Below are 26826 nucleotides of genomic sequence, written 5' to 3' on the forward strand. Positions count from 1 at the left end.
TATAAAAGTGACCACCTAGTTTCTGCTCCTACTAAAGCGTACAATCAGATATGTGACCGGGATGTGTTGCTTGATGTCTTCGGCTGTTAGCACTATATTCTCCCAAAATACACACCCGTATACATGGGAGGCCGTTCTTACAACATGACCCTGACTGTAAATAGGACGTTAATTTAGCAAACAAACCAACTAAAAAAAGACTCGCTACAAAACCTAAAAGTTTTGATAGCACCAGTTTTCAGTTAATGAAATCAGAGATCTTCAGAAACACTTAGACTTTATTATGTATAGATCTATGTTTCTGATGTCTTTTCCTGAATACGGGCTGCAAACACAGGGATCTGAAAATTAGTTACAGTTTATACAAGGATTTATAAGTGAGATAAGATATACGTCCTTGGTTTATATAATTATTTTTTAGACGTTTTAGATAAATTTTCCGGTTTTTTTTATCAAGACACCTAACTGAAACGGCTGAAAAGGGTTCATGGTCATTAGAATGGGTCCGATTTTACTTAAACGGTGACTTATTTCCACGTCTACGAAGTAAACAGGGCTGCATGTTCTTGTTCACATGGTAAGTGAAAGATGCTCCACCGCTGACAAATGGTATTTTTTCACTATTAAAAACAGGAGCAGACGATTTAGTATTTTTCTTCAGTTATAAAAGTAACTTACTTTACACCATTACCACCATTGAAAAGTTTGAGCTTCTAATTTTACTTCAAGTTAAAAATGTGAAAAATAATTAATTGCATCCCAAAAAAATCCGTACCACTATATCCTATATGAAATGAACTACTGAATGCGCATGTACCAAATGCAAAATAAATTATTTTTTATTATTTTTGTGTTAATTAGACTATTATATACACTATTAAACACCAATTATTGTTCAAATGATGAATATCATTTTTGCTCTGTCGGCGGTGGAGCATCTTTAAATTTTACCGCGAAAAAATAAGGAGTTGCTTCCCTTTGATAGAACTCTTCAGGCGGAAATGGACAGCTAACAAAATTCTGTTATGATTCTGGAGTTGCCGATTTTACACTATTGTGGATGAAAAATGCTTTGCATAGCTCCATAATGTGACAAACCCCTATACGTTTACTGTTATTATTTGATCAATAACCATGTCGGTGGAAGAACTGGAACAGGTAATGGATATTTATGTGTACACTGGATGTTTTTGCTCGATACTTATTGCTTGTCAAAAAGGGGTGTAACGTTAGTTAGATCTAACTTGAAACAGTACGTAATTTCGCACACCTGACGATTTTTCGCAATCTTCCTTTAAATGTCAGAAAGATTTGCTCTGTTGTTTATGTTGTGACTAAAGGAGGCCTCTCACTGTGATTTTGTCATATTTAGTTAATTTTTTCAGGATAAGTTGGTTTTGAAAAAACGAAATCGGAACAATACGGCCCATCTCAGTAAAGAAATTTATAGAAAATAAACCACTTGACATAAAATAATTCTGGGTGATAAATAACTGATTCACGTACAAATATGTAGAGAAACTATCCTTTTTTTAGAATACATCGAAACCCGTATGAAAATCCATCAAATATAAGCGGAAAACAGATATTTTCTGCGGACACCCTATGACTTTCTTGACCTCGTTTACATTGTTTACTATAGGGAGCGGTCATTTTTCATATCGAAAATGGCGGCGAAATGTCACTTTTTCATTTAGAAATATAATTGTGTTTTGATGTCATTTCAAGATTGGAACTGTACTTAATCTTTGTTTATGATGTTGTTGGTCCATGAAATGTTTGAAAATGATTATTTTCTCCAAAAACAAGAAAGTTTGAGGTGTGTGCGAAATTACGTCCCCCAAACCCGTTCAACTACAGGTTAACATCAAGTTAATAACAGCTCCCATGCGCAGTGATACGTCTGCGCATATCCGGTTACATACTCGTGTGTTGTGAAGCACTTGTACATCTGCCGATGTAAGTTCAGCCTTTTTGGTTCGGAATGAAAGTATTTGAAATTCATTAAAATCAATGCCAAAAGTGTGCGAAATTACGTACCCCCACTCTAACGTTAGTTAGATCTAACTTGAAACATGTCTTAGAAAGGTCTGACTAGGCTAAGCAAGACACATTGAATAGGCAGAACAGAATGTTACTATTTGCATCATTCTGTATATTGAACGAACAGTAATAATTAAATTAGGTTGATTTATATAGAGAGGATTCAGTAAAACATTTGGAGACATTGACCATATAAAATAGCTATTTGACATCTGTCTATGACAATATCAATGCTTATTGCACTCATGTGCACCAGGCAGATCTGATTGAGATTTAATGTCCCTCAAATGCAGGACTATCCTGCGTATACAGGTGTGTACGTCCCCAACCTGATGATGATATAAATTGATAAAATTATAATAGTTAATCAGGTTTGCATCCCTATCAGCTTTTGAGAGATTCTGCATTACTTCCGCCATACTCCATATCTCAACAAACCACACCTGAGAACCAGTGGTACTATTACCTTAGACCTCCCCAATACATTTGTCAATACACTGTAGATGTTTTCTTCCAATGGCAATGAAAATTAAAAGTCATTATTGTTTTTATCAGAATTTTGATGACTTTTAGTATCAAAAACTCAAAAAAAAAAAAATCCATTACAAGATATCAACGTTAGATTCGCCAATTGAAATATAGTTAGAAAATAAATCAAATATCACATGAAAACCCAATTAATGGTATATGTTTCTGTATTTAGTAAACAAACATTTTAACATCCAACCTTCAAAGAACACAACACAAGTGTGGGTACATGTACAGCAGCCAGTTAGTACACAATGTCACATGCCCATATCAGGGGTTGTCTGAGAGGTAGTATACACTTCACCTTTTATTTTTTGTGTGCGCCTATGTGTCAGATTTAAGGTCGTCAAAATGTGGTATATACTACTGTTAAAGCAGTATATTTTTATTTAGAAAAGTAGAACCTGTATGAATATCATTAGGATGAATTGCAAAATAGCATTAAATCATGATCAGCACGTTCTAAATTTCCATCTACTGTACTATGTAGGTCAAATTTACCTGGTGATCAACTGGGGATGTACAGGCACATAGATTAATTTTTAGACAAGCACAGTTTCAAGTTCTTTTATATATATATATAGCTCTAGTTTTAAATATTCATGTTTGTTGAAATGTTGAAGAATTGAACAAAAACTAAGTGCAGATAATTCCATAAGGAATATTAATGAATGTTTAGGTTATAGAATGTTCTTTTTTACTGTTAAAAGGATAATGGGACTTTAACATCCTGTTCATGGTAGCATATTCTGGTGTGGTTTGTGTTGATTTGATCCCTGCATGGTAATTGTTAATGATATTTTGTTACATCAAGTATGTAACTGTTTAGTTATATAAGCTCAGCCTCTCATACTTCCATTTACTGTACAGGAGCCTTTCAATGCTCACGAGTTTGTGGAAAGACTGGCATGGCGTACCATGGGAACCAAGGGAAGAAGTAACCATGACGACTTTGATCCGATGTTGCTTCATGGTGCTTTTGAAAAGATGATTCAGGATTTGAAAGAAAAAAATGCACAAATGGAGAAAAAGGTTGAAAAACTAGAAGATGCCTGTAAGGAGGAAGAGAAGAGACATTGGCAAAGAGTGGCAGATCTTCAGAAACGCAATAAGGTTATCTAGCAATTATATATTAGAGTATACATAGAGTAGTTACATTGATGTTATAAACCATAAACCTTAAGTTTTATTTCAGTGATTGAACCATAAGTTAACAAAAGCAAGGTTTTGGGCTTATTTTGTTTAATGTCCTATTATGACAACCAGCGTCATTTAAAGATATTTCAGCTTAAGCTAATGGAGGAAAGCCAGAGTACCTAGAGAAAATCACTGACCTGCAGTTAGTACATGGCAACTGCCACATGAGTTTCAAACTTAATTACAACCCTGTGGGGAAGGCGTTTACACACTATTATCAATTGTAAACAAGTCATGGTTGCTAATTATGAGTTTATAATCTTAGAGAAAAATCAATAATCAGTCAATTCAAACTAATTTGCTGTTTTTCAGGCATCCTATTCTCACTTTCAAGAACTAGACGAGAGAATCAACCTGGTGGCAACAAAGGTTGTTCACCTAGGAGACCAGTTAGAAGGCGTCAATACACCAAGGGCGAGGGCTGTCGACGCCCAAAGACTCATGAACTTTTTTAATGAGTTCCTTAACTATGATGAGCCTAAGTCATCAGTATTTACTGACCCTTTTCAGGTAAGATCTATTTCAACATCTTTATAATAATAGTTTAATAGAACTTGGTGTTGATGCTACACTATATATCATAAAGACACAAAATACAGCATTCCTACACTACACCTGTTATCATACACACCTGTATATAGGGGAGACAATCCTTCAGTGTCTCTTTAGTTATACACGCACAAACAATCTCTTCAAGCATTATGATTAAGTTTTCTACTTGAGACATATATATATATACAGTATAACTTGTCTAGACCGGATGTGAACGGGACCAGACTATTTGTTCGGTTTATACAGGTGTCCGGTTTATAGAGGATAGAACCTTATCACAATATGTTCACATTGAAATCATCAGAAGAATTTTTTTTATTACATCACAAACATTTATTCTCACATATGTACATGGTAGAGCACAGAATTCCATCCTACGTTTTCTTGGTTTCTGAGGTGTACATGTACGATCCATTTCTCCCGGCATGCTACATTCAAATGAACTCTCAGAAGTTATGTGTATGTTTTATTGTTAGAATTGTAACGGGAGAAAACCTCGCCTGTTACAGAATTGACCGTGAAAAGTATTCACAAATACAATGTACATGTAACAAAACCGTCGAATGAAAAGTGAAAAGTTGTCACTATCTAGCCCTTAGTATACCGGTACAGGTAAATCCCCTTAGGCGCCTCATGATCAGTCCCATGTTGTGAAAACATTATTACCGGTTTGCCCAAGTTAATTTTACAAAGAAAGGTATAGTAACATTACCTAGACAGTTCCGTTTTCAGAGTAGACAGGTTCCGGATCATGCAGGTTTTGGTTACTATATTTCATTAAGAAATTTGCCGGGACAAAACAAATTAATCGGTATAGACAAGTTTCCAGTTTATACAGGGTTCGGTTTAGACAAGTTATACTGTACCTGGTATATAGATACAAATTCCATTAATGAATTCATAATAGATTATCATGTGACATATTCATTCATCATTCATCATTTGTAGCTAAACTATTTCACCTGTTTTGTGAACTGATTGCCAAATATTTCTGTCTGCATTTATTAGTAGCTATGGTTTTCCATCTAATGAAAATAACTATCTGATTTTTTTAGCTTCAATTGGCTGCAGAAATAATCCAGAAGTTATATCAGATAGCCTTAGAACTTCCAGCAGGAGAAAAGTAAGAACTCATACAATGTTCACAAAATCTACTATGAAATTCTACTGTAAAATGGAATCATTTGCAATGTGATTCACGTGGTTAATAAGCAATTTGTCTAGTGTTTCAAAATCTTTTTATTTTAACAAAAAAAAAAAAAAAAAAAAAAAAAAAATCAATTATGGCTACTTGTGGTACAATTACTTAGAGATGACAGACAACACTGATTCTGTTGATCAGTTCTGTTTGAATCTTATGAGGCTGCATGGTTTGAATTCAATGAAACTGTTAACGTTCAATTTGTTATTATATTGTTTCGGGTTGATTTTCATTGATACAATACTAGCCATGAGTGCTCCAATGTTAGTCATATCAATTTCAGACTTCACAAATTGTTTTTCTCATAGGTATACTAGTAATTTCATTACATTACTGATGTATTGTAGTTTTAATGAAACTATTCTTTAATCAACAGATTTGACAATGCCAGAAAGAAAATATGGGGTATGTATGATCATGGTGCTGTGTAAATGTACTATATTAATGTTAACAAGGCGTTGTACTGTGTATTTGAGAATTCGTTGTCTAATGGACAGCCAACCAAAAATTCTAGAAACTGTTAAATTTACATTAATGCTGTGGTTCTACTATTGGAGTCATTGTATTGTGAGAATGTATAGTTTCTTCATGGTCAGTGTGATGATCTGATCTTAAGTAATCCTAATTATGTTACTGTACAAGTATATCTTTGTCTTTCTAAAATTCTTATTGTACAAGTACATCTTTGTCTATCTAAAATTCTTATTGTATAAGGACATCTTTGTCTATCTAAAATTCTTATTGTATAAGTACATCTTTGTCTATCTAAAATTCTTATTGTATAAGTACATCTTTGTCTATCTAAAATTCTTATTGTATAAGGACATCTTTGTCTATCTAAAATTCTTATTGTATAAGGACATCTTTGTCTATCTAAAATTCTTATTGTACAAGTACATCTTTGTCTATCTAAAATTCTTATTGTATAAGGACATCTTTGTCTATCTAAAATTCTTATTGTATAAGGACATCTTTGTCTATCTAAAATTCTTATTGTACAAGTACATCTTTGTCTATCTAAAATTCTTATTGTACAAGTACATCTTTGTCTATCTAAAATTCTTATTGTATAAGGACATCTTTGTCTATCTAAAATTCTTATTGTATAAGGACATCTTTGTCTATCTAAAATTCTTATTGTATAAGGACATCTTTGTCTATCTAAAATTCTTATTGTATAAGGACATCTTTGTCTATCTAAAATTCTTATTGTACAAGTACATCTTTGTCTATCTAACATTCTTATTGTACAAGTACATCTTTGTCTATCTTAAATTCTTATTGTATAAGGACATCTTTGTCTATCTAAAATTCTTATTGTATAAGAACATCTTTGTCTATCTAAAATTCTTATTGTATAAGGACATCTTTGTCTATCTAAAATTCTTATTGTATAAGAACATCTTTGTCTATCTAAAATTCTTATTGTATAAGAACATCGTTGTCTATCTAAAATTCTTATTGTATAAGGACATCTTTGTCTATCTAAAATTCTTATTGTATAAGGACATCTTTGTCTATCTAAAATTCTTATTGTACAGGTACATCTTTGTCTATCTAACATTTTTATTGTACAAGTAAATCTTTGTCTATCTAAAATTCTTATTGTACAAGTACATCTTTGTCTATCTAACATTCTTATTGTACAAGTACATCTTTGTCTATCTTAAATTATTATTGTATAAGGACATCTTTGTCTATCTAAAATTCTTATTGTAAAGTACATCTTTGTCTATCTAAAATTCTTATTGTACAAGAACATCTTTGTCTATCTAAAATTCTTATTGTATAAGAACATCTTTGTCTATCTAAAATTCTTATTGTATAAGAACATCTTTGTCTATCTAAAATTCTTATTGTATAAAACATCTTTGTCTATCTAAAATTCTTATTGTATAAAGGACATCTTTGTCTATCTAAAATTCTTATTGTATAAGACATCTTTGTCTATCTAAAATTCTTATTGTAAAGACATCTTTGTCTATCTAAAATTCTTATTGTACAATGTTACATTTTTGTCTATCTAAATTCTTTTGAAGACATCTATCTAAAATTCTTATTGTACAAGTACATCTTTGTCTATCTAAAATTCTTATTGTATAAGGACATCTTTGTCTATCTAAAATTCTTATTGTATACAGGACATCTTTGTCTATCTAAAATTCTTATTGTACAAGTACATCTTTGTCTATCTAAAATTTTATTGTACAAACATCTTTGTCTATCTAAAATTCTTATTGTACAAGTACATCTTTGTCTATCTAAAATTCTTATTGTATAAGGACATCTTGTCTTTCTAAAATTCTTATTGTACAAGTACATCTTTGTCTATCTAAAATTCTTATTGTATAAGGACATCTTTGTCTATCTAAAATTCTTATTGTATAAGGACATCTTTGTCTATCTAAAATTCTTATTGTACAGGTACATCTTTGTCTATCTAAAATTCTTATTGTACAAGTACATCTTTGTCTATCTAAAATTCTTATTGTATAAGTACATCTTTGTTATCTAAAATTCTTATTGTACAAGTACATCTTTGTCTATCTAAAATTCTTATTGTATAAGTACATCTTTGTCTATCTAAAATTCTTATTGTATAAGGACATCTTTGTCTATCTAAAATTCTTATTGTATAAGGACATCTTTGTCTATCTAAAATTCTTATTGTATAAGTACATCTTTGTCTATCTAAAATTCTTATTGTACAAGTACATCTTTGTCTATCTAAAATTCTTATTGTACAAGTACATCTTTGTCTATCTAAATTCATTCTTATTGTACAAGTACATCTTTGTCTATCTTAAATTCTTATTGTATAAGGACATCTTTGTCTATCTAAAATTCTTATTGTACAAGAACATCTTTGTCTATCTAAAATTCTTATTGTATAAGGACATCTTTGTCTATCTAAAATTCTTATTGTACAAGTACATCTTTGTCTATCTAAAATTCTTATTGTATAAGGACATCTTTGTCTATCTAAAATTCTTATTGTACAAGTACATCTTTGTCTATCTAAAATTCTTATTGTATAAGGACATCTTTGTCTATCTAAAATTCTTATTGTACAAGTACATCTTTGTCTATCTAAAATTCTTATTGTACAAGGACATCTTTGTCTATCTAAAATTCTTATTGTACAAGTACATCTTTGTCTATCTAAAATTCTTATTGTATAAGGACATCTTTGTCTATCTAAAAATTCTTATTGTACAAGTACATCTTTGTCTATCTAAAATTCTTATTGTACAAGTACATCTTTGTCTATCTAAAATTCTTATTGTACAAGTACATCTTTGTCTATCTAAAATTCTTATTGTATAAGGACATCTTTGTCTATCTAAAATTCTTATTGTACAAGTACATCTTTGTCTATCTAAAATTCTTATTGTATAAGGACATCTTTGTCTATCTAAAATTCTTATTGTATAAGGACATCTTTGTCTATCTAAAATTCTTATTGTATAAGGACATCTTTGTCTATCTAAAATTCTTATTGTACAAGTACATCTTTGTCTATCTAACATTTTTATTGTACAAGTAAATCTTTGTCTATCTAAAATTCTTATTGTACAAGTACATCTTTGTCTATCTAACATTCTTATTGTACAAGTACATCTTTGTCTATCTTAAATTCTTATTGTACATCTTTGTCTATCTAAAATTCTTATTGTACAAGTACATCTTTGTCTATCTAAAATTCTTATTGTATAAGGACATCTTTGTCTATCTAAAATTCTTATTGTACAAGTACATCTTTGTCTATCTAAAATTCTTATTGTACAAGAACATCTTTGTCTATCTAAAATTCTTATTGTATAAGAACATCTTTGTCTATCTAAAATTCTTATTGTATAAGGACATCTTTGTCTATCTAAAATTCTTATTGTATAAGGACATCTTTGTCTATCTAAAATTCTTATTGTACAAGTACATCTTTGTCTATCTAACATTTTTATTGTACAAGTACATCTTTGTCTATCTAAAATTCTTATTGTATAAGTACATCTTTGTCTATCTAAAATTCTTATTGTACAAGTACATCTTTGTCTATCTAACATTTTTATTGTACAAGTAAATCTTTGTGTATCTAAAATTCTTATTGTACAAGTACATCTTTGTCTATCTAAAATTCTTATTGTATAAGGACATCTTGTCTTTCTAAAATTCTTATTGTACAAGTACATCTTTGTCTATCTAAAATTCTTATTGTATAAGGACATCTTTGTCTATCTAAAATTCTTATTGTATAAGGACATATTTGTCTATCTAAAATTCTTATTGTATAAGAACATCTTTGTCTATCTAAAATTCTTATTGTACAAGAACATCTTTGTCTATCTAAAAATTCTTATTGTATAAGGACATCTTTGTCTATCTAAAATTCTTATTGTACAAGTACATCTTTGTCTATCTAAAATTCTTATTGTATAAGGACATCTTTGTCTATCTAAAATTCTTATTGTACAGGTACATCTTTGTCTATCTAAAATTCTTATTGTATAAGGACATATTTGTCTATCTAAAATTCTTATTGTACAAGTAGACATCTTTGTCTATCTAAAATTCTTATTGTATAAGGACATATCTTTGTCTATCTAAAATTCTTATTGTATAAGGACATCTTTGTCTATCTAAAATTCTTATTGTATAAGGACATCTTTGTCTATCTAAAATTCTTATTGTATAAGGACATCTTTGTCTATCTAAAATTCTTATTGTACAAGACATCTTTGTCTATCTAAAATTCTTATTGTATAAGGGACATTGTTGTCTATCTAAAATTCTTATTGTATAAGACACTTGATTCTTATTGTAAGACTTTGTCTATCTAAAATTCTTATTGTATAAGGACATCTTTGTCTATCTAAAATTCTTATTGTATAAGGACATCTTTGTCTATCTAAAATTCTTATTGTATAAGTACATCTTTGTCTATCTAAAATTCTTATTGTACAAGTACATCTTTGTCTATCTAAAATTCTTATTGTACAAGTACATCTTTGTCTATCTAACATTCTTATTGTACAAGGTACATCTTTGTCTATCTAAAATTCTTATTGTACAAGGACATCTTTGTCTATCTAAAATTCTTATTGTATAAGGACATCTTTGTCTATCTAAAATTCTTATTGTATAAGGACATCTATCTAAAATTCTTATTGTTCAAGTACATCTTTCGTCTATCTACATCTAACGATAGAAACAATACACACAAAACTATCGTATTTTTCCAAATGCTGACTAATTTTTGTTATTTCCCGGATAGACCATTTCAATGTGTAAATTATCATGTTTTGCCATATTCCCTCCCCCCCCCCCCCCCAAAAAAAAATAAATCAATGAATAGGCAAAAAAAGGAAATGAAAGCCCATGGGGTCCTCGATCAAATTTTCACAATTTTGTAAGCTTGAAGTTGTAACTCACAACCCTACGCCCAAATTCATCCAGTGCTAAGATGGGTTATATTTGACTAGTTTTTGAAAATCATGACTCCAAAAAAAAACCCATTCCACATCAGTTCATATTTTTTGTGATATTACATCTTGTTTATGTCTGTTTATTTTCATGATTTTCTCCAAATTTTGTGTTTAGTAAATCTGTATGCGAATTTTTTTAGAAATTTGCAATTTTGGTGCAGACAGGTCCCCTCTTGTCATTTATTGCAGCAAATGTTACTTTCGTGTTTGAAAATCCATCCTCATTTAACACAAGGGCACCAAAAACAACAAGGGCAAGCAAAAAACTCAGAGATATCATCTAATTTTCACTTCATTGCTTTTATTTGATTTATTTAATGATTTTAAACATTCAATATTATATGTAGACAATTTTTACCTATTGCAAAAAATATTCAAGTGAAAAGTTGTAGCGTATCTAAAACCATTCTGGAATTCAAAACAACCTCCGCAGTTTCCAGTTTAGGGTCATATGAATTGGCGCGGTTTTCAAAAGTATGGACCTACCTTAATAAAATTGAATTGGAAACCATGATAAATTCAGCTGATATTACTGAGGATAAAAATATTTTTCAGTATTGAAACTTTGTTTATTATAACCTAATCTTAATTTCAAAGCTGACACTACATGGGTACACCTACAGAAATTATTTATCTTTCTTAGTCATAAGGTTTACAACTATTGTTGGATAATTTCAGGGCTATGGTGAATGTATTGATGCCTTCATTGAAGAATCTCAGAAAGTAAGTACTAAATGTACCTCCATCCACATCATTGTAACATGGGTAAAGTTGTAGGGACAGAGGTTCCGTTGAGTAAGTACTAAATGTACCTCCATCCACATCATTGTAACATGGGTAAACGTTGTCGGGACAGAGGTTCCGTTGAGTAAGTACTAAATGTACCTCCATCCACATCATTGTAACATGGGTAAAGTTGTAGGGACAGAGGTTCCGTTGAGTAAGTACTAAATGTACCTCCATCCACATCATTGTAACATGGGTAAAGTTGTAGGGACAGAGGTTCCGTTGAGTAAGTACTAAATGTACCTCCATCCACATCATTGTAACATGGGTAAAGTTGTAGGGACAGAGGTTACGTTGTATATTACATATAAGTACATAGTAAATATCCGTTGAGTACGTACAAAGTACCTTCCATCCACATCATTGTAACATGGGTAAAGTTGTAGGGACAGAGGTTACGTTGAGTAAGTACTAAATGTACCTCCATCCACATCATTGTAACATAGGTAAAGTTGTAGGGACAGAGGTTCTGTTGAGTAAGTACTAAATGTACCTCCATCCACATCATTGTAACATGGGTAAAGTTGTAGGGACAGAGGTTCCGTTGAGTAAGTACTAAATGTACCTCCATCCACATCATTGTCACATGGGTAAAGTTGTCGGGACAGAGGTTCCGTTGAGTAAGTACTAAATGTACCTCCATCCACATCATTGTAACATAGGTAAAGTTGTAGGGACAGAGGTTCCGTTGAGTAAGTACTAAATGTACCTCCATCCACATCATTGTAACATGGGTAAAGTTGTAGGGACAGAGGTTCCGTTGAGTAAGTACTAAATGTACCTCCAATCCACATCATTGTAACATAGGTAAAGTTGTAGGGACAGAGGTTCCGTTGAGTAAGTACTAAATGTACCTCCATCCACATCATTGTAACATGGGTAAAGTTGTAGGGACAGAGGTTCCGTTGAGTAAGTACTAAATGTACCTCCATCCACATCATTGTAACATAGGTAAAGTTGTAGGGACAGAGGTTCCGTTGAGTAAGTACTAAATGTACCTCCATCCACATCATTGTAACATGGGTAAAGTTGTAGGGACAGAGGTTCCGTTGAGTAAGTACTAAATGTACCTCCATCCACATCATTGTAACATGGGTAAAGTTGTAGGGACAGAGGTTCCGTTGAGTAAGTACTAAATGTACCTCCATCCACATCATTGTAACATGGGTAAAGTTGTAGGGACAGAGGTTCCGTTGAGTAAGTACTAAATGTACCTCCATCCACATCATTGTAACATAGGTAAAGTTGTAGGGACAGAGGTTCCGTTGAGTAAGTACTAAATGTACCTCCATCCACATCATTGTAACATAGGTAAAGTTGTAGGGACAGAGGTTCCGTTGAGTAAGTACTAAATGTACCTCCATCCACATCATTGTAACATAGGTAAAGTTGTCGGACAGAGGTTCCTGTTGAGTAAGTACTAAATGTACCTAGATCCATCCACATCATTGTAACATGGTAAAGTTGTAGGGACAGAGGTTCCGTTGAGTAAGTACTAAATGTACCTAGATCCACATCATTGTAACATAGGTAAAGTTGTAGGGACAGAGGTTCCGTTGAGTAAGTACTAAATGTACCTAGATCCACATCATTGTAACATAGGTAAAGTTGTAGGGACAGAGGTTCCGTTGAGTAAGTACTAAATGTACCTCCATCCACATCATTGTAACATGGGTAAAGTTGTAGGGACAGAGGTTCCGTTGAGTAAGTACTAAATGTACCTCCATCCACATCATTGTAACATGGGTAAAGTTGTAGGGACAGAGGTTCCGTTAAAGTAAGTTCTAATACTAAATGTACCTAGTCCACATCATTGTAACATGGGTAAAGTTGTCGGGACAGAGGTTCCGTTGAGTAAGTACTAAATGTACCTCCATCCACGTCATTGTTCACATGGGTAAAGTTGTAGGGACAGAGGTTCCGTTGAGTAAGTACTAAATGTACCTCCATCCACATCATTGTAACATGGGTAAAGTTGTCGGGACAGAGGTTCCGTTGAGTAAGTACTAAATGTACCTCCATCCACATCATTGTAACATGGGTAAAGTTGTAGGGACAGAGGTTCCGTTGAGTAAGTACTAAATGTACCTCCATCCACGTCATTGTCACATGGGTAAAGTTGTAGGGACAGAGGTTCCGTTGAGTAAGTACTAAATGTACCTCCATCCACGTCATTGTCACATGGGTAAAGTTGTAGGGACAGAGGTTCCGTTGAGTAAGTACTAAATGTACCTCCATCCACGTCATTGTCACATGGGTAAAGTTGTAGGGACAGAGGTTCCGTTGAGTAAGTACTAAATGTACCTCCATCCACGTCATTGTCACATGGGTAAAGTTGTAGGGACAGAGGTTCCGTTGAGTAAGTACTAAATGTACCTCCATCCACATCATTGTAACATGGGTAAAGTTGTCGGGACAGAGGTTCCGTTGAGTAAGTACTAAATGTACCTCCATCCACATCATTGTAACATGGGTAAAGTTGTAGGGACAGAGGTTCCGTTGAGTAAGTACTAAATGTACCTAGATCCACATCATTGTAACATGGGTAAAGTTGTAGGGACAGAGGTTCCGTTGAGTAAGTACTAAATGTACCTCCATCCACGTCATTGTCACATGGGTAAAGTTGTAGGGACAGAGGTTCCGTTGAGTAAGTACTAAATGTACCTCCATCCACGTCATTGTCACATGGGTAAAGTTGTAGGGACAGAGGTTCCGTTGAGTAAGTACTAAATGTACCTCCATCCACGTCATTGTCACATGGGTAAAGTTGTAGGGACAGAGGTTCCGTTGAGTAAGTACTCATCCCTGTACATGGTAAGTTGTGGACAGAGGTTCCGTTGAGTAAGTACTAAATGTACCTCCATCCACATCATTGTAACATAGGTAAAGTTGTAGGGACAGAGGTTCCGTTGAGTAAGTTCTAAATGTTCCTCCATCCACATCATTGTAACATGGGTAAAATTGTCGGGACAGAGGTTGCCGACCTCTCAGTACGATGTCTGTATAGCAGCATAGGATAGCTTGTTAGAGTCAAACCTGGAGACATATATATATCTTTGCCATCCAGTACCTGGATTCGGTGGATAATATCCAAGTTTGTCCAAAATGATAACCTTCAGTTACCCTCATACATGCATAAAATGTTTAAATACTTGTTCAGTAACTTGGAGGGTCATAGATATAGGGCCCATGGACTATAATACTCTACTGAATGGCAATGACCTTTGTTGAAGGTCATATATGCCAAAAGAAATTGTGAATACTGTTTCTCAGTCTCAGTTAATCTTGAAAAATGAATGTGATTGGTATTATATTACCAGTAGTATTTATTGATTTGGAATAAAGTGATTTGTTTTTTAAAATCTAGTAAAAAATGGATGAGAAAGTCTGCTTCAATTGATATAATTACATTACCAGGGGGCGTTCCAGAAGTTGGATCCATTTGATGATGTTGTAGCGTTGTGTACCAGAACTAGTGACCTTATCAGCACTGTGTTCAGTAGTCCTGACACAGTGATGGCCAAGTTTGTACAGACAATCTACAACACCAAACTACAGGTAAACCAATCAATCAATGCATGGGCAAAAATGTAGAAATGTTCATGTTACCAGAATGTTACCATGCAGATATTTTATTTAATTGAAATTTCTGGTTTCCCATATACAATGGTGGAGTGTATATACAGAGGAATCAAACAAATTTCTATATTTCCTGTTTTGGCTGGGATGATCGCTTTTTGAAAACCCCTTAAAAAGTTCAGATAGATCATGTTTAAATATACAGTATATGGGGAACATGTTCCTTGCTTTATTTGATGGAGAGCTTTTCTCTCAACAGACACATATAGCGTCCAAACTGGAGTCCAAAGACGATCCAGAGGAGTACCTTATAACACTGTTTCAGCTTTACACAAGGTACGCTTGTTGATCGCTGATGTGAATTATTCACCCTTAACCCTAATTAAGTTACCAACAGTTTGTTGTAAATAATGCCTTATTATCTTGTATTCTGTGGTAGTTTGATACATTTCTGGTAATCAAAGATTTTTTTAGTCTTCTTTTTTAAACTTCTTTATTCAATATCAATGAAAAATGTCCAGTCTGCAGAATTTAATATTGATATGAACAGTAACATTGTCTATTTTCAATATCAGTCAACTGATAAGACTGGAATGGTTAGACTTACGATAATGTTTGATGTATAAATTAATAATTGTTAAAAGGTAATTGTTATTCTTTTATTTAGGACGGTGAAGCTATCAGAGGATTTGTCTGTATTTAAGATGGGAAATGACAGTCTGTTCCTCACCAAACTCACCAAGAGTATATTCCAGAAACATCTAGAGGCTTATATTAAGTAGGCTGATTCCATATAACATGATGTCAGATTTTATGTACAAAGAAATTTATGCAGTATTTGATTTCTATTAGCTTTCTTTTGAAGGCTTATTAACATGAAGAGAAGTTATTATTTATGTTTACCCTTACATTTGCAAGCAAAATTAATGGTCTCTATGTACAAGGAGTAAAGTAGTTTGTTCTGCAATTTTATAGATAAAATAATTGTTCTGATATTCACCACAGACAGTTGTATGTAATATTTTCTTTTGCAGTTTTGAAACCAAATATTTAAAGGAACGCTGTTCAGCACATTTACAGCGATACTACGACGGTAAAGAACACACTAAGAAACAGATCCAGTCAGGAGGGTAAGTTATACCCTACCTTTACTGTGTGTAATACCATGTGTGTCTGGTATCATTTCTACCTGTAGTCCTTTGAGAATGAAAATGTACCCATCTCTTTGTTTTGACCACTTCTGACTCTAAGCTGAGAAATGCTCATGATCACATGCTTACAAAAGGTTAGGTGAATTAGAGAATAGCTATAAGATGTCTGTAATAAAATGATATACATGTACATATAAATGATAAATGATAAGTATCTTAGATTACGCTTATAAATGGGACCATATTTAGAGATTACAATGAATGAAATTGATGTCTTATTAGCAATGATGCTTTAGGAAATAAAATACCCTGTATGTACATTTTCCTTTATTAGCTTGACAGAACTGAGGAGAGACTTGCAGGCCAAGATTGGGACAATGACCAAAACTAACATCAACATTGGACCCGCCATAGAGAACTTCGGTGGCGAGACATTTCTGTCCCAGGAAGTAACCATTAGTCTACTACAGGAAGCGAAGAACGCCTTCAAACGCTGTCAAGTGGTAAGACTATGTCTCCTCCTTGTCAGAAAAGCCAAACCAATACTACTGTTCTAATTTCCATGTTGCTCTAGTTTTCCATTTCAAAAAGAAATTAATTAACAGTAAGATAAACGATCAATTCAATGGAAAAATGAAGTCATTTTGAAAGAAAGATTCAAGTGTCCTTTGATAATGATTCTTTTATTAAATTAGAGTTAGTGAATGATTTAAACTTATTATCCCATTTATTATTTTAATAAATTGTATTTTAAAAATCTTAAATTTAATTCATTTTATAGCTAATCTTGTAGGAAAATATTGTTTTTCTTCTAAAATTTGCCAAGAATATTTATAATCATCCTTACATAAAAAAAAATCACATATAAAAACAGGATGATATTGATCAAAAAGAAAAGATAGTTTTTTGAATGATTGGGGGATATCGCTATCACTGGTTGCTAACAGATCTTGTTTCTGACCTTTAGCTTTCCAGTAGCTCAGACATGTCCAGTAATGCTGTACAGATCTTTGAGGTTTTGGTCCAGTATCTGATCATCGAACATATAGACTATGCTGTGGAGCTTGGGCTTCAAGGTAAACCTGAATGATTTTTGGGTGCATACCTACAAGATGAATCTGAAGTAAAATATTTCTTACATTATTATTATTAGAAGTCAGACATTTTGTATACCAAGGGAAAATTATGTTCCATTTAAAGCAGCAAGATCCAATTTTGTTGTCCCATGATTAATGTCAGAAAGTGTATTATATCTCAGCTTGTTTCAGATATAATGGAAGTTGTTGACTTGAAATCTAATGTTTACGGTATTTGATAGATGTAAGATGATGTGCACTGTCCTGTTTCAGTTCATTACCTTCATACAATTTAATTATAGCTACTGTTGCATGAGTAAATTCTTTATCAAATAGTCAATATGTTATCTAAGGAGATCACCCTATCTATTACTTACCTTTAAGCAGCTATTACACTCCAGTGTCCATGTTCTTTATCCACAGCCATCCCGCTACCAGACCCAAAGTCCCAGCCCGAGGTGTACTTCTTTGATGTGGTCGGCCAGGCCAACACATTATTCCACCTGTTTGAGAAACAGTTCATGGACAGTCTTGTTCCTCTAGTCATGTAAGATATCATTTCTGATTAAAGTAACTTGTGAGTGCTACCAATTGTAGTTAAGGCCCCTTGTATCATATAAAAAAGATAGTTCAATTGCTTCTCCTTTATCAAAGTTTCACAAAGTTTTCACAGAAACATGCCTTTGTAGTTTTTCTTCATTGTTTAAAATTTTGATTTGAAAATTGTAGACATAGAATATGAAGATGTTTGCTATGTCCATACATCAGACGTATACAATCTTATTTCAGTTCCTCTCCTAGGCACAGTCAATGTTTACAGAGAAAGAGAGAGTTACGAGAACAGGTAGAGAATAAGATAGACACTGGTCTTGACCGGTCCAATGCAGCCATCGCCGGCTGGGTCCGGAACATTCTAGCTGCAGAGCAGAAGAAGTCTGATTTTAAGCCCGAGGATGATGATGCCATGCAGATGGTGTCCCCGGTGAGTAATGCCCATGGACATTTGTTGTCAATTGTTGTATTAAAACAAAATAACATAACTTTATCTTCAGGAAGTTTCGGGTGTGGTGGGTTTAGTATTGAGAATGACTTTGGAATATTCATGTCAATGGGAATGGTATGTGTAGTGGACTTTCTAATATAATATTGGTATATATTACCAATATTATATCAGAAAGTCCACTACACATACCAATCCCATAGAACCTAGCTATATGATAGGTTCTATAGTCTCGTTATGAGCATATATATATATAAACATGACTTTTTATTAATCGCTTTTCATATAGAAATTAGATGGATACAATTATGTGTGTCTGGCGACCAATTCTCGCCAACAACCACTTCTCTCTAATGCATGTGTATTAGTATCATATACATATGTATGGCCTTGGCAAGAATTGGCACTTGGCAAGAAAAGCACATTTTCATCAGGAATAAAATTTCAGATGCTATGATCTTTCCTTCAGGCCTGTCTCAAGGTTGTGAACTTCATGAGGACAATCTCTGGATCTATCCATAGTAGTCTGGATGGTAAGAATGTAGACGCTGTGTTCACGGATCTGGGGATAAGGCTACACAGAGTGATCTTTGACCATCTTCAGGGATTTGTGTACAATTCTCTAGGTAGGTTACGTGGAGAATTCTCTAGGTAGGAAAAATATCGGGACTATTTGTACATGTACAACTAGGGCTGCCGCGGTTAACCGGTATATTGGGGTATTGCAATACACCACCAAAAAATATTGTACCGCGATACAGTTTACCTGTACCGGTTTTTTACGATATATTTTCTTAGTATTATAATTTCATTAATTTGATATAATTAAAACGTCCTGTCATTAAAACAAAACCAGCAAGTTGTATTTGTTTTCCTTTCCGATAATATGAAGCCATGTGGGTACCCCTTTTGTTTTCATTCGATTCAGATGTCGGTCAAATGTTTGTAACTAACGTGTATAATGTTCAAATGATTCAAACATTTGCATGACGTTGAAAATAAACAATATGACATTAGGCTAGTTTCTGAAATATTATCAAGCTGATTCGCTCCATTAATAAAAAATACCGGAATATATAATTCTCTAAACACATTTAAGGCCTGGTGAATACATGGCTGCAGGGATTTCGCCAGCTATTTCAGGCTTCATCGTCCGCTGCCATTTTCGAATTCCTACACGTGTCAAAACAACACTGCAAGCCGATCAGCCCTTTGAAGTTTAATCACGATCGTAAGCTTATTTTGCTAGGACAATTGTACGTAAAATTTGTTCATTATTTAGGTTCAAAAGTGTAAATATTTGCAGATATTATGTTATGTTTAGTTATTGCATTATTAGGTTACGATCGTCTGTAGCCTAGCTTTTTTACAAACAGACTCGTATTTTTTAAAACAAGAACCTCACATTTGAACATTTTTGTTACTCAACAACACGGTTGAAATCGATGTAAAACTACATAACATAGCACTGTATGTTTGTATATTGTAAAGGGTGTTTTTATTATGGAATATATACAAAATAGACATCACATATGTTAAGGTAAAAATATTGCAATACATATCACAATACAGCTGTTGTGTATCACAATATATCATGGTACGCTTCTGCTGTATTGCGGCAGCCCTATGCACAACCATAATTTTATATTATATTGATCATTTTGAAAGCTTCCATAAAGTTTCAGTAATTTTCAGTATCATGTTCGTATTTTCTGTACCTAACATGTTGGTTTTGATCTACAGGTGCCATGTTGGTGATTTGTGATGTAAATGAGTACCGTAAGTGTGTGAAGGACTTTAAGATTCCACTTGTGACTGAACTGTTTGAGAAACTTCATGCTCTGTGTAACTTGTTAGTCGTGGTCCCAGAAAATCTCAAACAAGTCTGCAGTGGAGAGCAGTTGGTAAGTAAGCGCGGAAATTTGTTATCTCAAATATTTCTCAATATCTCAATGAGAATAGTTGACGAGTATACATGGATATTTTTTGTTATTGTTTCTCAAATATTTTTCAATATCTCATCATTATTTCTTGTTTGCATTTGAATCGAGATAATAGATAATTGTATTGGAAAGCTACACTACATTGAAGACATGTTTCACAAAAGCTATTTACAAAATATTTGTTGATTTCACAATGTAATTTGATAATTCAATGGTGTTGGTTTATTTAAAAGTTTTTGCATTTTCAATGATTTCTGAATTTTGAAGAACAAAATACAATTAAAAATGGTGCTAAAATATGAAAAACTGCATAATCCATCATATAACTGATATTTTCCTTACTTTCATCTGGTGTTTATTCTATAGGCTGGGGTAGACAAGACAGTGCTCTTATCCTGTATCCAGTTAAGGACAGATTTTAAATCTGCAAAACTGGCCAATATTTTGAAATGAATCTTGTTACTATTCTATACAAAAAGAATGGTATGTACACATATGGACACAACTCGCTGCTGAGGAAGCTTTTACAGCCAGGCTGTTTTGTACAAGTCCGGCGTCACCTTTTGTGGTGTGAGACAGTATTTCTGTCGGAGAGACTTCTACTGTGGAACTTATTCCTGTATCTTGAAATCAAACTCTTGACTTATAATGAAAATGCTTACATACATGGATTTCCATGTAATAGGTATTGTGATATATCTTTGTGGTTGACTATAATTTTAACATTTTTCAAAACCAAATTAAATCATGTACAAGAAACCTTTTATAACACCATTCCCTATTAGAGTTTTACTTAAACCTTGAGTATGAGGAAAGCTGATGTTACAATGAGATGTTTTTAGTTCTCACTTAGCTGTACTAGAACAAGTCCTTATGTTTTAATCCCTGTGTCTGTCTGTGTCATTTTATTATCTTATACACGATTTGTTTGGTTTTTTTTTCTTTTTCTGTTTTTTAGGTATTTAAACAAGCATTATTGTACTTTTCTCTTTCACAGTGGTTTGATACCTTAAACTGGTACAATGTATGACAAATTGTCCTATATGTACATTGTTTATTATAAACTGGTACAATGTATGACAAATTGTCCTATGTGTACATAGGTTATCATAAACTGGTACAATGCATGACAAATTGTCCTATATGTACATTGTTTATCATAAACTGGTACAATGCATGGCAAATTGTCCTATATGTACATTGTTTATCATAAACTGGTACAATGCATGACAAATTGTCATATATGTACATTGTTTATCATAAACTGGTACAATGTATGACAAATTGTCCTGTATGTACATTGTTTATTATTTTCATCTGTTGTTATTCAATTTTTTTGCATGGAATTTGTTCCTTTTACAAATTTATTCATCTTTGCAAAGATTTCACAAATTTTTTTCTGTTGATAAAAGTTATCATGGGGATTTTATTAAATAAATACATGGACATTAAATTGTTTCCTTTAACCATTTTATCAAATATACCTATGTACCCTAAATAAGCCCACCCATCCCTTTCCTTGTACAAAAAGTAAATTTTGCATTTATGACTGAAAAGGTAAATTACCTAAAATTCACCAAAAAAATTCAATATGAATCATTGTGTCAAAAGGGGTCAGATATTTTTTTTTAAAGCAGTGAATGAATGTTTGATCAGCTTCAAAGTCTATATCATTGCTAATGAGAGTTGTATCCCTTGTGTCATGTTTTATGGAAACAGATTTATTAATTTGTTTTGTTTGATTGTGTGAGCCCTAATTAACAGAAATTGACCATTTAAGGTCATACTTAGATTATAGCTTGCTATAAGATGTAATAAGAGTCTCACACATTTCAAAGATCTTTTAGATGTATATGTCATCTCAAAGATGAGGAAAATGTCCGTGAAATATGTGGATAGGGGAAATATTGATCTCCTAGAAGATATATGAACACATTATCTCCTAAAAGGTGAACCCTATCCTTATGACCCTATCGTATATCTGCCGTTCACCTGTCTATTGTGGTTAAGCTTATTCAAATACTTGTGCTTAACAATGGCTAAAGTGCTTCCATTTGACAACTGATATAGGTCAGATAGTTACGTTGGCATTAGAAGAGTGACCAGTTGTTTGAAGAGTAAAATGTTGCTGGTTTTACATTGTCCATTTCTGTGTTGTTTTTGGTGATGATAACACTTATGGTGCAATGTGCAGCTATGGATGCATTCCTATACAAATGTGCAATATTCATCCCACTTATTAAATTGTCAGTTCACTCTAATGTTAGTCGTTTGTGTTTTATAGTTGGCTTTATTTAAAAACTACCTGTTGTACACAATGCTAGCTCTGTCCAAGACACAAGTTTTCAAACCAGTTCAGGGTCCAGATGTTATTGGCTTGATCACAATTTAGCGACAATTTTCAAATCAAGATAAAATCATTTCTGGTAAAAACTAACTTCACAGAATTTTACCAGATTCTTAAGAACTGTACTCTTTATCTACCTACTTACTTTAATGAAGATATGATTACACGTTTTGCAGCAAATGAAAAATTAAAAACTTCACTAATAAAGTGATTAAGCTACTCACTTTTGAACAACCAGTCCCATGATGTCTTAACATATATTCTGTAATTACACAGAGTAAACAAGTACTTGTCTCATTTCTTTCCGATTATTACTTGCTTGCATGGTAATGGGCATATTTTGATGTCAATAACTACTGACAGTACATACCTGTTTTGCCCATGGTCTAAACTGCCCATATATAGAAGTGACTGTACCTTCATTCAAGTCTAAAAACACGCTGCCTGATCTGTCCTCGGTTCCATATACAATTGAGCATTACATGTCCATTTTACATTTAAACCCTAAACAGGAAATAATAAATCCATTCTGAAAAAATTGGATCAACCATTTAACTTCAAGTCAAAAACGAAGCGTATGCTAGAGTTAGTATACAGTCTTCTCGGAAGGAACAGGTATTTTACATAAGTGCACCAGCTACATATAGGGGTCTGACGGACACGGAGTTCTCGGAAGGAACAGGTATTTTACATAAGTGCACCAGCTACATATAGGGGTCTGACGGAAACAGAGAAAAACACCACTTACCGTTTTGTGAAACTCGTTTGGATAGAAAAAGGAACAAGAAGTGACTCTTCGATAAAGCCCTGTCATCAGAGATGGCAGTGGATTTGGACAAGAAGCTTGCCATCCCGATATTAATGCTACCTGTATAACAAAGCTATTCGCAGACGATACCAAACTATACTCAACTTCAAGTTCTAAAACACAAATGTATGAACTCCAAAGCAGCATAGACAACATAACTAAGTGGACAAACACCTGGCTTATGGAACTCGATCTAGACAAGTGCAAACATATGGAAATTGGAAATGGAAATAAAATTCTAAATTCACTATTGGAGAAAGGAACTTGAAGATAACAATCAAGAAAACAACATCTGAAAAAGACCTCGGAGTGACTATAGATCACAAATCAACTTTTCTAAGCACGTAAATAACGCAACAGCGAAAGCAAACAAAATATGGGGGTAAACCTCAACATTCACATATATGGATCCAGACGTATTCAGTATATTGTTCAAGACACTGTTAAGGCCCCACCTAGAGTATGGATCAACTATATGGTCACCTATGTATCAGAAAGATAAAAGAGCTACTGAAAACGTCCAGAAAAGAGCAACCAAAGGGATACCCTCCCTAAAGGACTTCCCATACGGTGAGAGACTAAGAAAACTCGGCCTCCCAACGATGGAGTATAGGAGAAATAGATTCGACTTGATTCAAACCTTCAAAATCATCAATAAAATAGATTCTATAGACTCGAGATAAATGTTCTAAAAAGCAACATACACAGCTACTGGAGGAAACGCCAACAAACGACTAAACTCAAGCAGAAACTTCTTTTCCAGCCGTGTGGTAAACCTGTGGAATGGATTTCCTAATGACGTATCGAGTGCACCAAATGTTAATATCTTCAAAAGCCGACTGAACAATCATTGGAAACATCACCCAAGCAAGTTCGCCTACGACTGATTCTGTGTGTTAAATAAGTAAAGTTTTTCGATCAACCAGATACAAGGCCAAATCAGTTTAGTGACAATCTAATACTGGCCTACAACTCTAAGTATCATATATCATCGATCACGAATTTAAGACAGTGTGACTACTATCAATCTATACTATACTAAACCGGTGTTAACAGATGTCTGGGGAAAGGCCCGTCACTATTATCACCATTTTTATATCAATGCCGAATACTATATTATGAACAGTTATGATGACATTTAACCTCAAGAGAAAACCAAATTCTATATCTTTCAGGCTCCACTAAGTATGCTATATTAACATTTTTAACTTGTATTATATGTACTGTAAAAACTATGATTTTAATTGCGCGTGCAACCGGAACTCAATTCCTAGTCGGTGTAGGGAGGGGTTAAAAGACACCTATCGGTCATTGCATGCACGGAGCCCCATCAATGCCTCTCTACAAGCCCCTTGATTTTCAATGAGGCCGAAAACCTGAGAATTACCTGCGAAAAAAAATGTCACAATGAAAACACCCCGTCACAACATCAATGTCTGTACCAAGGGAAGCTTGTGAGGATGTCGATGAAGAGCAAGAATGCAAAGAACGATGGGTTGTTGGAAAGGTCAAGGATACGAGATGAACTGTGCGACTCTTCCCTATGGAGGTGGGCTGCAGGAGATTGTCTGCTGAATCCGCTTGGAAAATGCTACAGACACAACGGAAGTACACCGTTGACATGTATAATCTACCAAGAAACGATAGAGAACGTAACATCATTGGTGAGATACATAACGTGGAACGCTTTATGTAAACTTTTAATGTGACTTGTCCTACCATGGATATAATTAATCGATTTACATTTATATATCACTAGCCTTGCCTACAAATTACAAAAAAAGACAATCTTAAAGGTTAACAGGTAACTTCTAAATAGCCAGCGAAATGTATGACAGAAGTATGTGGGTTCTTGGAACTATGGGATAGGTTTTTTACAAGAACATGATTCAGAGGAAATCCATTGAAACTCTACTATAGACTAGATCTGAAACCTGGAAGAACCTTCAAAAATCCTTTAGACAAATTCTGGTCAAACCAAGGTTATTGTATGGCTTTAAAGCCGCAGCTATTATCCGGTGGAGTGGAAAGGTGCTCGACACGGAGAGGCGAGCTTCTAAAATATGAACCTCGCAATTTTATTGACTTGTTCTAGTTGACTTTTCTGTTAAACTATTTTTATGAAATTGTAGAAGTGAATGTAGATCATGCTTGTTTCTGTCTTGAATAATTGTGTTGAAACAAAGAATTGCAAGATCGTCATGGTACGCTTAACGAAGAAAAGTTCAGTCTCACAGATTGACTGTCCATCTGTAGAATCTGGAGAATTGTACGAAAACGGAAGAACAAAACACCGGACACATGTACTGAACTAATATTCGACGAAAAATGTGCACGTGACCGACAATGCGTTGTTGAAACTTTTGCAGACTTTTATGAAAACCTATATAAAGATGATTCGACAATGGATGACACCAATCTCTATTTGCAAAAACAAGAAGAACTTGATCGTGTGTTTACTTTTGACGAGATTGAGTCAACAATCAGGCAAATGAAACTTAAAAAGGCTCCAGGAGCCGATATGGTAACGAGCGAATACATTCGATTTGGAGGGAAAGCCGTTATTGAAATTATCCAAAAATTAATGAACGTTATCAGAACTACCGGATTTATTCCCAAAACGTGGAAACGAGGAATATTATTCCGATTTATAAAGGTGGTTTTAAGAAGAAAAATGACCCGAACAATTACAGGCCTATATCGTTGCTACCAGTGCTATATAAACTTATGGAAAGTGTGATTTTAAAAAGAATATCGCGTTGGATGGATACCATGCATATCAATTTTCCTGCTATTCAACAACAAGGATTCCAGAAAGGTCTTAGTTGCACAACCGCGTCGTTAAGTCTTCGTGAATGTATATTTGAAAATATCGAACAAAACAGCAAAGTCTATGTTGCTTTCTTAGATACATATAAGGCTTTTGACACTGTTCAATATAATGGTATATTTAACAAACTGTATAACATTGGAGTGACAGGACACTTATTTAGAATATTGTTCAACGCATACCGTGACATCTATAGTGCTGTAATCCATAATGGTGCTCAATCATGCTGGCTTAAAGTTCAAAGGTCAGTTAGACAAGGTGGGATAATTTCAACTTTCCTATACTTACTGCATATTAACGAC

General features: G+C 33.6%; 1 protein-coding gene across 1 annotated transcript; it reads left to right on the forward strand.

Moving 5' to 3' along the window:
• The first annotated feature begins 990 nt into the window (after nucleotides 1–990).
• On the forward strand, nucleotides 991–22800 carry LOC138319743 (exocyst complex component 5-like). The gene is made up of 18 exons (XM_069262877.1): nucleotides 991–1158; nucleotides 3442–3684; nucleotides 4081–4278; nucleotides 5376–5443; nucleotides 5898–5926; nucleotides 11384–11478; nucleotides 11683–11727; nucleotides 15208–15348; nucleotides 15629–15705; nucleotides 16037–16147; nucleotides 16404–16499; nucleotides 16855–17023; nucleotides 17488–17596; nucleotides 18020–18143; nucleotides 18386–18578; nucleotides 19066–19222; nucleotides 20340–20500; nucleotides 20906–22800. The coding sequence occupies exons 1-18, from the start codon at nucleotides 1135–1137 to the stop codon at nucleotides 20990–20992; spliced, it is 2127 nt and encodes a 708-aa protein (XP_069118978.1). The 5' UTR covers nucleotides 991–1134; the 3' UTR covers nucleotides 20993–22800.
• Nucleotides 22801–26826: the final 4026 nt, after the last annotated feature.

The sequence above is a fragment of the Argopecten irradians genome, chromosome 3 (genome assembly GCF_041381155.1).
Source record: "Argopecten irradians isolate NY chromosome 3, Ai_NY, whole genome shotgun sequence".
NCBI lineage: Eukaryota > Metazoa > Mollusca > Bivalvia > Pectinida > Pectinidae > Argopecten > Argopecten irradians.

Bases quoted from the DNA above. Each gene is read 5' to 3' on its own strand.
- LOC138319743 (XM_069262877.1), top strand. From the start codon at position 1,135: ATGTCGGTGGAAGAACTGGAACAG. The intron at 11,479-11,682 runs GTATGGACCTAC...GGATAATTTCAG, and splicing joins AATTGGCGCGGTTTTCAAAA to GGCTATGGTGAATGTATTGA. The intron at 18,144-18,385 runs GTAAGATATCAT...ATCTTATTTCAG, and splicing joins AGTCTTGTTCCTCTAGTCAT to TTCCTCTCCTAGGCACAGTC.